Source organism: Bidens hawaiensis, unplaced genomic scaffold, assembly GCF_021521415.1.
Source record: "Bidens hawaiensis isolate Kalapana, Puna unplaced genomic scaffold, B.hawaiensis_p1.1 tig00034594_1, whole genome shotgun sequence".
Classification (NCBI taxonomy): Eukaryota; Viridiplantae; Streptophyta; class Magnoliopsida; order Asterales; family Asteraceae; genus Bidens; species Bidens hawaiensis.
Window position 1 is genome coordinate 216,938 of NW_027495974.1, and position 14,184 is coordinate 231,121.

Genomic DNA, 14,184 nt, shown 5'->3' on the forward strand with positions numbered 1-14,184 from the left:
TTTTATCTTTGATCTTCTTATGATCCAAAAAAATAAAACCCAAAAATACTGTCTTTTAATTTATGTCTTGAAATTTCTTTAAACTCATTTACCAAAACCAAAATCAAAACCAAAATAATATTCACTTCCGGTTGAAACAAATAAAACGATTTAGTAGTAAAAATCAATAAGTGTGTCCGTGGATCGATACTTGGTTCTTACCTATATTGCATTTTTATTAATTTAAAACTAGACATTATGTGAATAAAACCTTTGAAAACTTATCAACCTTTTTCTATACCATATCGCATGCATCAGTCAACATGAATTCCTTGTCGGTTTATGATATGTCCTAGGAATTGCACTTCCTGTAAACAAAATTCACACTTGGACAATTTTGCATACAGTTTCTTTTGCTATAACAACTCGGGAGCATTTCTAAGAGGGATGAGATGCCCTTGAACCTGTTACTTGTAGTTGATATTTTTGATGTTTGGGGGATCGATTTCATGGGCCCATTCCCGAATTCACACGATAATTTATACATCCTAGTGGCTATCGACTATGTGTCTAAATGGGTTGAAGTGATAGCCACTATGACAAATGATCACACGGTCGTTTGCAATTTTAAGCAAAGTAACATATTTTCAAGATTTAGAGTCCCCGAAGCATCATAAGTGATGGGGGATCCCATTTCAAAAACTTTGCTTAAATGATACGGTGTGGATCATAATTGCAACACCTTACCATCCACAAACGAGAGGAAAAGTTGAGGTATCTAATCGGTATATTAAACAGATTTTACAAAAAACAGTTCGAACGGACCGCAAGGATTGGTCAACCAAGTTGACCGATACTTTATGGGATTACCGAACCGCTTATAAAACACCGATTGAAACCACTCCTTATAGACTTGTGTATGAAAAGGATTGCCATTTACCAGTAGATATTGCACAAAGAGCATATTGGGCAACTAAACAGGTTAATATGAGTTATGATGATGCAAGTAAGGTAAGGAAGTTGTCTTTGTGCGAAATTGAGGAGTTAAGGGACGAGGCATATGATTTTGCATCCACTTACAAGTTAAAGATGAAGAAAGTGCATGATGCTAAGATTCGGTTGAAGAAAATTGAAGTTGGGCAAAAGGTTTGGTTATACAACACAATAATGAAGCTTTTCCTAGATAAGTTGAAAAGTAAGTGGATGGGCCCGTATTTGATTGTTAGAGTTGGAATCATGGTCAATTCGAAATTAAAGACTTTAACGACCATGTGAGGCAAGTGGTGAATGGCTATAGATTGAAGCCATAATTAGAAATGGATGGCATTTACAACATGGAAAAAGAATCGGTGAGCTTCACTCAAACCTCACCATTTAAGAAGACAATTGAGCATTCAAGGCATTGTCTAGCTGTAGACACGCAATTCAGCGCTTACCAGGTAATTCGGGGTTTGTAACTGTCTTTCCAATTTGTTTTCATTTTATTGAGTCGCGTATTGATTGTTGGCTTGAGTTTTGTGCAACAAATATCAAGTGTGGGGAGGCCAGTCGGTGGACTTGCATTTTTATGAAGTTAGGTAAGAGTTTGCTCATTTACACGTATTTCCAGGTACGTAAAGTATGTTTTGAGTTCGGAAACGTGTTCAGGGTGATGTCGGGATGCCGAAAAGTGGTCGGGTCGGATAATGTCCGGACCAGTTTTCGGGCAAAACTTTATGTGGAAAAGCACCCATCGTGATATGCGATGAGCTTCTCCACAAGCCATCGCGTATCACGATGGGGTATAACAGTATTTTAAAAGTCACTTCATCGTGTATCGCGATGACATCCACATTAAACCCATCGCGCATCGCGATGGTAATCAGGATCCCAGACATTGATGACGTTATCGTGGTACGCGATGACGTCCAATAAGACCCTATCACGTATCGTGACGGAGTCAAATCCTAATTGAAACGCAATTGGGTTGCGATACGTGATCTTATGTTATTGTACCCATCGCGTATCGTGATGGGTCATGAATATCCGAAATATATATATATATATATATATATATATATATATATATATATATATTAACATCACCGTCTTCTTCAATTATCATTATTAACTATCATCACCACCATCATACATCTCACCACCGCTATCACCGCACACCACCGCCATACCTTATCACCATTATCTCACTACTCACCATCACCACACACCATCACCACCGTTGTTCACCAATCACCACCAATCATCACCGCCGTTCACTACACCAAGTCGCCCAGTCACATCATCACCATCACCACCATATAGCTACCACCAAAAGCACCATCGTCAGTCACTGTCGTCATCCACCAACGTTCACCATCGTTGTCCTTTGGATCCGATTATTAGTTAAGCTTAATTTCGACATCAAGGTACGAGTTAATTTAAATGTTTTATTTCTTATTATCATGTCGGGATTTTAGTTAACTGAGTTTTGGGATTGGTTTGCGATTTGGTATTTAGTTGTCGTGTTTGATATTGTTATTGCGGGTAGTTAGCTTTAGGTCGGGTTTGAAGTAGATTTGTTAGATAGGATTGGTGATGTGGGTGGATTAGAATTTCTCATGGTTGTCAGGTCTATTGGTGGTGTACGGTATTTGGGGATATTATCATTTGTTGTCGGACTTTGTTTAACAAACTAGTTTGACGGGTTAGGTTTAAGTTCAAAAAAAATTATTTTATTATTATTTTAATGATAGTGAACTATCGGTATTAAGCGAGTGTTTTGAACTAAGAATAATAATATTTTATTAACGTTCTTTATCTTGAACCCCGCCTGTCAGCTATTTATTTATTTCACCGACATATAATTTAATGGTTGCACGTTGTTCGAGGCAGTTAGTCATTTGTTTGTGTGCTTGGTCGAGTCAGTGTGTTAGTGTGTTGTAAATAACTCGAGTCATTTGGTTGTTTAGTCTAATCGAGTTTTGGGGGTGATCTTGTTAGTTTGAAATTTAAACGAAAAATGGATTGACCCACCCGTACTCAATCTCCATTTGGGCGGGACAATCTGGTTTTATAAATACTGTACAGGGTGTCCCCAAATTTTTCATTTTTATTTAATTTTCATTTTATTATTTTATTATTATTTTATTGTGTGGGACAACCGCGACCAAAATTCTATACGGGCGTCGCCACAGTTTATGATTGACATATCTAACTTGAATGTTTTAACTTTACAATTTATGTCTGACGCACCAGGACCAGCACGTGCCGCCGGCCCAAGAGGAGGAGGACCCGACAGGAGGGTTCAGGCAGCCGTGGCTCTGTTGCTGCTCCTTAGGATGCACCTGACGCCCCGCATTTTGTCGAGCAGCCGCCGTGACCACCTCGCGAGATACATATTGACAGACCGGAGTTATCGATTACTCAGGATACAGAGCGAGAGGACATTGTTGGGGACGACCGTCGTACTCACCGTATGATACTCAGGTTTGGTCCATAATCTAATAAGTATACTATGTTGAACAGGATACGGGGGATGCAGCTACTTAGGCATCAGACGTTTAATTGGGGATTAATGACTACGTTGAGGGTAGATGAGAGATTGAGGCAGATGTTGCCAGATCGGTGGGTGTAGATGCTCACATGCGACTCAATTCCATACTTCTAGCTCACACGTGAGTCTATTCGACATTCAGACAGAGCACCACTGATTTTTCCGAGCCACATGTCGTGTCGTTCTCGTTAGAACGACACATGTACGAGATGTCAGTTCCTGACTTCGCGGTGGACACAGGATTCTATACACGAGAGGAGGTTCAGACTCCCGAGTTTCTACAAAGTTTCAGTGGTTACACGCTTCGGGCACATAAAGTTTTGGTTGACTGAGGCTCAATTAGCTCAGTTCTGGGAGCAGATTGCAGATCGGGCACACTCGAGCACAATAGTGGAGTCATCTATACGGGACCCCGTCCATCGCTATCTACATAGGATCGTTGCTTGCACTATCGTTGGCCTTCATTCGGGCCACGAGAAGTGAAGCAACATCAATTTGCTTTGCTTGTTATCGATCGTTACTAGCCGAGAGGCTAACATTGAAATGATGTTGCTTAAGTCGTCCGCTCGATGTCGTAGTCTGCAAGGTTCTTCGGCCTGTCTGTCGTTGGGGCCATACATTACGAGGATTGCTGGGAAGTTGGGGCGTTCGAGAGATACCCGATCGAGTATTTCACCCCTGGCCTCGTGACCGAGGTTTTTACATTGGAGGATGCCTGGAGGCCGGGATTTGTGGGCTATATGATCCTCTTACACTGGTCCCGATCAGACAGGGGCCACAGGCTCCACCACCTCTGGGTACAACATCGGAGGTCGCAATGCAGATGGGTATTCCTACACACCGACAACATGCTCTGTTGTTGCGTATGATGCGACTGCAGCATCAGTATGCACTTCGGCAACCACCACCACAACCACAACAACTCACCATTATTGCAGGTCAGGAGGAGATGTGGGCCCAATTGGCCCGCCATGTTGATTATTTTCGTATATTATTTACTCTTATGTAGGTACCGATTCCCGCGTCTCTTCAGATTCCTGGTCCGCAGGCTAGCGGTCAGGCTGAGGGAGCGGGTGTTGATGAGGCTCAGGCTGGGGGTGCTGATGTTCGGATGGAGGAGACATGAGCGGGGTACAACAGGCAGTCAGTTATGGTCTTTTGTAGTTTATTTTGTTTTAATCTTCATGGTTTGTAATAAAATAACATTATATTGGGAAAATTTTTATGGGTAGCTGGTTGGGTAACATATGTATATATATATCTTTTGTTTGATGTATGTTGTATTAATTTATTGTATATTGTGTTGTATTTGGAACTTTGTGGGTGTAGTTCACTATAAACCCTCACGAGAACTCACTCGTCCACCCGGGATACCGTGGGGTTAAAAGGCTTGTTGCATGCGCTAAATGCAATAGTGATTCTGTCACACCCCGACTAGGTAGTTGCGGAAGCGTAATACGGGAATGTAACAGATTACACTGGTATCAACCACATTGCTTATAAAGAAATTCAACAAACTAATTTACATCATATTACATGGTTTGGTACTAAGTTTACAAACTAGATGAAAATCACATAACCAGTTCACGGGCTTCTTATTCATTACTACGTATTTGCCTCTATTCACAGCTATTCAACTTTGCTTCTAACACCAAGCATGTAAGCAATTCATTCCAACTTCGGCTTACCTGAAAAGCATGTTTAAACGGATCAACTACGTCTAGTTGGTGAGTTTCAAGTTTCACGAGTACGAACAAAATCAATATACGAGTTCGTAAAGTTCATAGTACGTATGTATATAAGTATGTGTATGATGTTTTTATACTAAGCCACAAGTGAAACCAAGACAGCTCGCACGCATGGCCACCCTTGCCCATGTACTCCCGTTGGCATTTAACAGCCACTTTGCCCCAAAGTATGTACTATGTCTAACACCACATAGCAGTATGTAATAAGTTTAATGACAATATGCAACTGGGTTAACATGTTCCGGCATACCCCTCCGGCCCTGTCAGTTAGGTTTGTCAAACCGATACTACTATCCACACGTCACCGGCACAAAGTTAATCACTTGTGTTTGTGGGGACTTTCAAGTGTTAGTACTTAGACAATTCACATCATCACACGTTTTCTGGTATATAAGTATATGTAAACATGCTTTCCACCCCAAAAGTTCGTAAAACAGTTTAGAAAGTGGGGTCGTGAAGCTCACCTTATCGTAGTTTGAGCGGGTAGTACACGTCAGTAAGTAATATGCCTCGATTATAGCTTGAATCCTAAACCGGTATCGTACTTTTAATACTAGTACAATGTTTAAACCAAATCGGCTGTATAACTAGTTTGGGTATAGCTGTTAAGCCCAGAACATGACCATAGTCTTAGATTGTGACGTTGTATACTATGAAATGTTCAAAATCAGACTTGGCTTAGTTTCACCGTTTTTCGAGCCTAGCCAAGTTGATCGTTTATGCGTTTCGGGATTAGGTAAGATCACACAAACTTAAGTAAACATATTGATTGATAACATGATTTGATTTATGAAAGAATTTTGAAGTTTCGGTATCTGGATTGATCGTAGGGTTTGTTTCCATTTTCACACGGTTTTGATTATACAAAACGCGTACAATCCACCCGAATTGTCCGGAATTCTCGTAGAAAGTTCGTTTTTATCAAATTCATCCAAAAATACGATATTTGACCACTTTTGACATTTTGACATACCAGTCAGTTCGTTAAACACAAAACTGCCGGTTTTGTTAAAACAATTATAGTTTAAATCTTTGATAAATCATAACTAATTATGTACTTATATATAAATTATAAAAATTTTTGTAGAAATAAGATAAAATATGGAAAGGTTTATAAAAATACTTTCAGAAATTTTATGATTAGTTATATATTTATAAAGATTCATTTATTGTGTTATAATTAAGTAATAAATAGCCCGTTTACACCAAACGACATCCGAAAAAATCCAATAATTTTTCCAAATGGTCTCAATATCATCACATAGCTCCTTAAAAATCTTCAGAATCTAACTCTTTGGCCAAAATGCCGTTTTGTGCATTTTTCGGCTGTTAAAACTCGATATAAACACCCTTGCACAAACCATACTTAGACATGTGCAATTGTCCCCAAAATTTACCAGTGATCTTAAAATCACATTTCATGTTCCCAAACCAAATTTCACAGTTGTTCATGAAGTTTAACTATTTTTCCAAATAAACGACAAAAAACGGTAATAAATTTGCCAAATATTCTCCGTCTATTAAAAAATAACCAAATTTGAACAGGGACTCACTTATGTGATGCCTAATGATCCTAAAAAGTTTCATAACCTAAAAACAAGACGTCACAATCGAAGACCAAACAGCCCCTAAACGAGTAATACGGTATTACCTTGTCGGTTTCGGTGATTTTCGATAGTTTAAACGACTTTCCGGGTCTTGGGTTGCAAACACAGTGTATCTACATATCATATAACATCAAACCAAGCATAAATCATCCATTGAACACCCTTGTTAACTAGGGTTTCGGTTTTGGTTTCAAACCGAACTTTGAAACCGTAAAAACGTCATATTCATGTTCTAATCCGCGTTTTTGACCAAAAATCAATATGTTTAATACTTGTTAGACATGTTTAACATAAAAACATGATTTTACTTGATTTTATGGTTTTTGAATGTTTAAACATGTTAAAACTAATCAAGACTTAATTTTTCATGTTTAAAACTATACTAATCAAGCTTGAAATCAATGTAAAATTATGAATTACCTCTAGGGTTTGGATGCTAGATGAAGAAGAACAGCTGAAAATGATTTTTCTGGATCTTATTTGCCAAAAATATCTAAATATAATATATACTTGTTACTAGAAAAGGGTGGGGTAACCACCCCTTACGTACGCAATTTAGGAGGCCCATTGGGCCTCACTTTTGGCCCAATGGTGCCTTGATATTCGTGTCACGCGTAAATGTCGGTCCAAAATTTAATTTGGGTTCGGTTTTTTCGCGTAGAAATTTAAATCGGGAGTGAGAAATAGCGCGAAAACGAGTGTTTTTCAGCTTATTTTTGTAAAATAAGAAAAACGTACTGACTCGGTGTAAAAATCCAAAATATTTTCACGGATTGCTTAAAACATGTCATATAAGTGTTTTATAAATATTTTTCGGCTTAACGGATGCTACAATGCTCGTTTTGATGTTAACGATTGCGTTTAAACTTATAGCGTATCAATAAACGAAACCTTTTTCGTTTTAAATGGTTTTAAACGTACTGGAGCCTAAATATCAATATGTTAGCCTCTATAATATATATATATATATATATATATATATATATATATATATATATATATATATAACTCATATATGACCCCTCAGTATATATACGGGTCATAATCGGTATCAGTCGGTTACTCGTTTACTCGCTACGAATTAACCGATTTATCGTTTACTCGCTACGTAGTGAAGAAAGTATACCTCGTTTTGTCACGAATGTCACATTCTCCCCCCGTTAAGAAATTTCATCCCCGAAATTTGATGTGTCACCGGTTTTCTTTTTAGGGAACAGGTGTGGGCATTTCTTTCGGAATTCATCCTTTAGTTCCCAAGTAAATTTGGGTCCTTGTTTTGAGTTCCACCGAACTTTTACTAATGAAATTTTGTTGTGTCGTAACTGTTTGGTTTTCCCGTCCACAATTTCTACCGGTTCCTCTACGAAGTTGAGCTTTTCATTAATCTGAACATCTTCCAGTGGTACTATTGCCGTTTCATCAGTCAAACACTTTTTCAGATTCGATATATGAAACACATCGTGAATAGTGCCCAGTTCTAGGGGTAATTTCAATCGGTAGGCTACGAGACCAATTTTTTGCAATAATTTCGAAAGGTCCAATGTATCTCGGGGCTAACTTACCGGTCTTTCCAAACCTTATAATACCTTTCCACGGCGATACCTTCAAAAACACCTTGTCGCCTATTTCAAAAGATAACGGTTTTCTACGAATATCGGCATAACTCTTCTGTCGGTCCCGGGCGGATTTCAACTTTCGTTTAATCTTGTGGATTTTATCGGTTGTTTCTTGAATCAAATCGGATCTTGATATTTGAGTATCACATACTTCTGTCGAACAAAGTGGTGATCTACATTTTTGCCCGTATAAGGCTTCATAAGGTGCTGTTTGTATACTGCTATGGTAACTGTTATTGTAAGAGAATTCAATGAGCGGGAGGTGTTGATCCCAATTCCCTTTGAAGTCCAGTACACAAGCACGAAGTAAATCTTCTAAGGTTTGGATAGTTCGTTCGGATTGACCATCTATTTGGGGATGGTAAGCGGTACTCAGGTCTACTCGGGTTCCCAGAACTTCTTGAACTGTTTGCTAGAAATGTGAAGTAAAGTGACTGTCTCGATCCGAGATAATCGAAAGAGGTACTCCATGTCGAGATACAATTTCATCGATGTAAATTTGGGCGAGTTTTTCGGTAGAGTAATTATTACGGATCGGAATAAAGTGTGCGGATTTGGTTAATCGGTCTCCAATTACCCAAATCGCATTATGTCCTCGAGAGGTTTTAGGAAGATGTGTTACGAAATCCATGGTTATTTGTTCCCATTTCCACTGTGGGATTTCGGGTTGTTGTAACATTCCCGAAGGTTTTTGGTATTCAGCCTTAACCCTTGTACACGTTGCACACTTACTTACATACAAGGCTATATCCTTTTTCATGCCAGGCCACCTATAAAATTCCTTAACATCTTTATACATCTTATCAGTACATGGATGAATAGAATATTTGGATTTGTGTGCTTCATCAAGAATTAGTTCATGAAGTTTATGAAGTGTTGGAATCCAGACCCGATTTTTATAATAGAATATTTCATCAATTTTCTTCTCAAAATTCTTTTCATTCCCGTGTAGTTCTTCCTTATCTAATTGATCCGCTTTTAAGGCTTCGTCTTGTGCAACACGAACTTTTTCGGTTAAGCTACTTTGGACAATCATTCCGAGTGCTCGTACCCTTAACTGTTTAACTCTGTCCTTTCGGCTTAAAGCATCAGCAACTATATTGGCCTTACCCGGGTGGTATTTAATTTCACAATCATAATCATTTAACAGTTCTACCCATCTTCTTTGTCTCATATTCAGCTCCTTCTGATCAAATATGTGTTGTAGGCTTTTGTGATCGGTATAGATGGTACATTTGGTGCCATACAAGTAATGTCTCCAGATCTTCAATGCAAAAATAACTGCTCCCAATTCCAAGTCGTGAGTTGTATAATTCTTCTCGTGTATCTTTAATTGTCGGGAGGCATACGCTGTTACTTTCTTTCGTTGCATCAGTACGCATCCTAAACCTTTACGAGACGCGTCACAATAGACCACCAAAATCCTCAGTTCCATATGGAAGGCTTAATACTGGAGCTTCACATAACTTCTGTTTTAACGTTTGAAAGGCCGTTTCTTGTTCTTCTCCCCAGTCATATGTTCGATCTTTTTGAGTTAGGAGGGTTAAAGGTTGAGCAATACTTGAAAAATTTTCAATAAATCGACAGTAATACCCAGCTAATCCCAAAAATTGACAAATTTCTTTCGGTGATTTAGGTACTTGCCAATTCTTAATGGCCTCAATTTTACTTGGGTCTACTTGGATTCCTTGTTGATTCACAATGTGTCCTAAGAACTGTACTTCTCGTAACCAGAATTCACATTTGGACAACTTTGCGTATAACTTCTCTTGCCTCAATAACTCCAAGATTACCCGCAGATGCTGTTCGTGTTCTTCTTTACTTTTTGAATATATCAAAATGTCGTCGATAAACACTATTACGAATTTATCAAGGTAAGGTTTGCAAACCCGGTTCATTAGATCCATAAATACTGTCGGCGCATTGGTCAACCCAAACGGCATAACCAAAATTCATAGTGACCATACCGAGTTCGTAATGCTGTTTTTGGGATATCTTCTTCCTGAATTCTTACTTAATGATAACCTGATCTGAGATCAATTTTCGAAATATACTTCGCACCCTGGAGCTGGTCAAACAAGTCATCAATTTGGTGTAAGGGATATCTATCTTTATAGTCACTTTATTCAATTCCCGATAATCAATACACATCCGAAAACTTCCGTCTTTCTTTTTCACAAATAACACTGGTGCTCCCCACGGCGAATAACTAGGTCAGATAAAACCCCTGTCTAGTAACTCTTGTAACTGGTTGGAAAGGTTTTTTCATTTCAGAAGGTGCAAGTCGGTAAGGTGCCTTAGAAATGGGTGCTGCTCCCGGTATTAAGTCAATACGGAATTCAACTTGTCGGGGTCGGTGGTAAACCAGGCAACTCATTGGGAAATACATCTGAATACTCGTGTACCACTGGTATGTCTTCTATTCGTTTTTCATTGGGGTCTTTGACTGTTACACTTGCCAAGTATAATATACAACCTTGGCGCAAATACTTTAATGCCTTAAGTTGGGATACGAGAGGCAACATAGTACCAGATTTCTCACCTTGAACAGTTATTGCCTCATCATTCGAGAGAGGTATCCTAACAATCTTATCTTTACAAACAATTTCAGCTTTAAACTTAGACAGCCAGTCCATACCGACTATAACATCAAAACTTCCTAATTCCACTGGAAGTATATCAATAAGAAACGGGTGGTCGTTTAGGATAAGGGAACAGTTTCAGACTATTCGGTTAACAAGTATAGACTTACCGTTAGTGAGTTCTATAGTGTATGGTTTGGTTAGCTCACTCGCCGACATATTTTCTAAGGGTAAAAAGTTAACCGATACGAAACTTCTATCGGCACCCGTATCAAACAAAACTAAAGCATACTGACCGGAAACTAGGAATGTACCTGTTACCACGTTCGGTACCTGACGCGCTTCACACGATCCTATTACAAAAGCGCGTCCCCTAGATGCGTTGGATGTTGATGCTTGTGCTTGTCTCTGTCTCCTTGCTGCACCCTGACTCAGCTTAGGGCAGTATCTCCGATAATGTTCCGGGCTACCACATTCATAGCAGGTACGGAGGCTCATGGTAGGTGGGGTTTGTTAATTGAGTTGTGGTCGGGTTGGTTGAGGTCGAGGTAGTTGGGTTGGTTGTTGTGGTCGGTTTACATTGTTGGTGGGAGTTCTGCAATTGGGGGCATAGTGTCCAGTTCTTCCACACTTGTGACAAACTACTGATTTACAATCACCCGTATGATGAAGATTACATTTCCCACACTTTGGTAAAGTCCCCTTATAAGTCTCTTGTTTCACATTCGAACTGGTCATGGCATAATTTCCTGTATTCGAACGGGCTCGTTTTTTTGAGGGTTCTCTTGCATCCTTGTCCCATAATCAGATCGTTTCGAACTCGATATTTCCCTCGGCATCCTTATCACACAACTTCTCATAAGATCAAAAGTAACAACACCCGCTTGAGATACAACACTTTCCAATGTTGGGTGGGCTACTGAATTAACTATGCTCCTCACGGCAGGGGTCAATCCCCAGATATAGCGTTCAATACGTTTAGCTTCTGGAGTAACTAACCAGGGTACTAAGCGGAGACAGTTCGTTAAAATGATTTATATCCCACATGGTCAGCACCCTTCATTTCCAAATTCCACAATTCATGTTCTAGCCTTTGAATCTCACTTGTTAGGCAAAAATGTTCTAGCATAAGGGTTTTTAAGTTCGGTCAATGACATACGGTTTATAGCATCTTGTCCCCTTATTTGAACCACTATGTTCCATCACATCAAAGCATGGTCCAGAAACATACTAGTAGCAAATTCGACTATACCGTCTGGTGGACATTCACTGATATTAATTACGGACTCGGTCTTTTCAATCCATTTGACCAATCCGTTAAGTCCCTCAATACCTTTGAATTCAGTCGTTTTACACGATTTGAACTTGTACACATTATCCTGACGTGGGGGTTCTTGGTTATTACGATTGTTACCGGTATTTGGTTGAGTGTTATTATTAGCAGTTGTGTTGATAACCGGTACGCGGTTTGGATTCGTGACATAATTGAGGTTCAAAACGGTTTCAGGGTTCCCAACAACATTAATAGTCGGGCGAGTATTATTAGTGTTTATAACATTATCAGCAGTCAACAGGGTAGTAACACCCGGGGCTACATTAGTATATGGCGGAGGTATATTAACAGTGGCCGTAGTGGTGCTCGTAGGTTCATTAACAGTATTGTTGGCACGTATGCCTATAGTGACTTGTGCTACAGTTGTCGGTATCACTACTTGTAATTGACGAGCAATCATTGCGGCCACTTCCGCCTCAGATAAAGGGTTTGCTTTCTTCGGGGCCATTCTATAGAATAATCAAATATATAATAATTAATATCGTTCCACCATAATATGCACGATATCACGATATTACAATTCACAAACACACAACTATGCTAGAAAACACGTTTGTATTAATCATAATCATTACTGTACATATGCATCCAAAATTAGCGCATAGGCTTAATTTGGTATAGCCCAACGCTTGTATATGCGTATCAAAATTTGTCACTAAGTGACATATAGACTTAACCCAATAAGGGCCGGTGCTTGTATAAGTGCTAAACCGTAAACAGTTCCCAAGTCAGCCCAACATGTTATTACAAAATTGTTGCATGGGAAGTCAAAAGACTATGTACAACCAACTATACTGTTATATTCTATTTATCCATACGTATAAGATAAACCAACCAAGCAAGAACAGCTATCACAGCTGCCATGATCGCCCTATCGATCCAAAGATGAGATTCAATCTGCTCCATTCGCCATCGGTTGCTAGCATTCATTCTCCTCACATCCCTCATATTCTGATGTAGGTACCAAACATCTTCCTGAGTTTCTTGTCTGAATTGATTAAGGTTATTTATCGAGTGTGATTGTTCTACGATCTAATCAGTCGCTAAACCCAATCATGCGAAATCAGACATAAGAGGTGGCTCCGGTATCGGTGTGGGTAGACCCAAGTAGGATAGGTATCTAAGTGACCTGGACACGTGATGTTTCATCTCTCGCGGTTACGCATCCTAGCTAGTTGGGTTGGTGTTTGAGTTGGGGGGGGGTTGGGGGGGGGTGGAAGAGTGTGGGGGGGGTGGTGGGGGTGTGGGGGGGGTGGGGGGGGGTGGGGGTGGGGGGGGGGGTGGAGGGTGGGGGGGGGGGGGGGGGGGTGGGGGTGGGGGGTGGGGGGGGGGGGGGGTTGGGTGGAGGGGAGGTGGGGGGGGGGTGGGGGTGGGGGGGGGGTAGGGAGGGGGGGTGGGAGGGGGGGGGTGGGGGGGGGGGGGCTGGGGGGGGGGTGGGGGGGGGGGGGGGGGGGTGGGGGGGGTGGGTGGGTGGTGGGGAGGGTGGGGTGGTTGTCGGGTGTAGGGGGGGTGGTGGGTGGGGGGTGGGGTGATGGGGGGGGGGGGGGGGGGGGGGGGGGGGGGGTGGGGGGGTGGGGTGGGGGGGGGGGGGGGGGGGTGGGGGGTGGGGGTGTGGGGGGGGTGGGGGGGGGGAGGGGGGGGGGGGGGGGGTGGGGGGGTCGAGGGGGGGGGGGTGGGTGGGGTGGGGGGGTGGGGGGTGGGGGGGAGGTGGGGGGGGGGGGGCGGGGGGGGGGGGGGGGGGGGGATGGGGTGGGGGGGGTGGGGGGGGTGTAGGGGGGGGGGTGGGA

The 14,184-nt window shown here is 41.2% G+C and overlaps 1 protein-coding gene across 1 annotated transcript; it reads left to right on the forward strand.

Annotated features, from left to right (window-relative positions):
* The first annotated feature begins 488 nt into the window (after positions 1 to 488).
* Positions 489 to 1,254, forward strand: LOC143586266 (uncharacterized). Its single transcript, XM_077067848.1, has 2 exons — positions 489 to 615; positions 794 to 1,254. Exons 1-2 carry the CDS (start codon positions 489 to 491, stop codon positions 1,252 to 1,254), a joined length of 588 nt encoding a protein of 195 aa, XP_076923963.1.
* Positions 1,255 to 14,184: the final 12,930 nt, after the last annotated feature.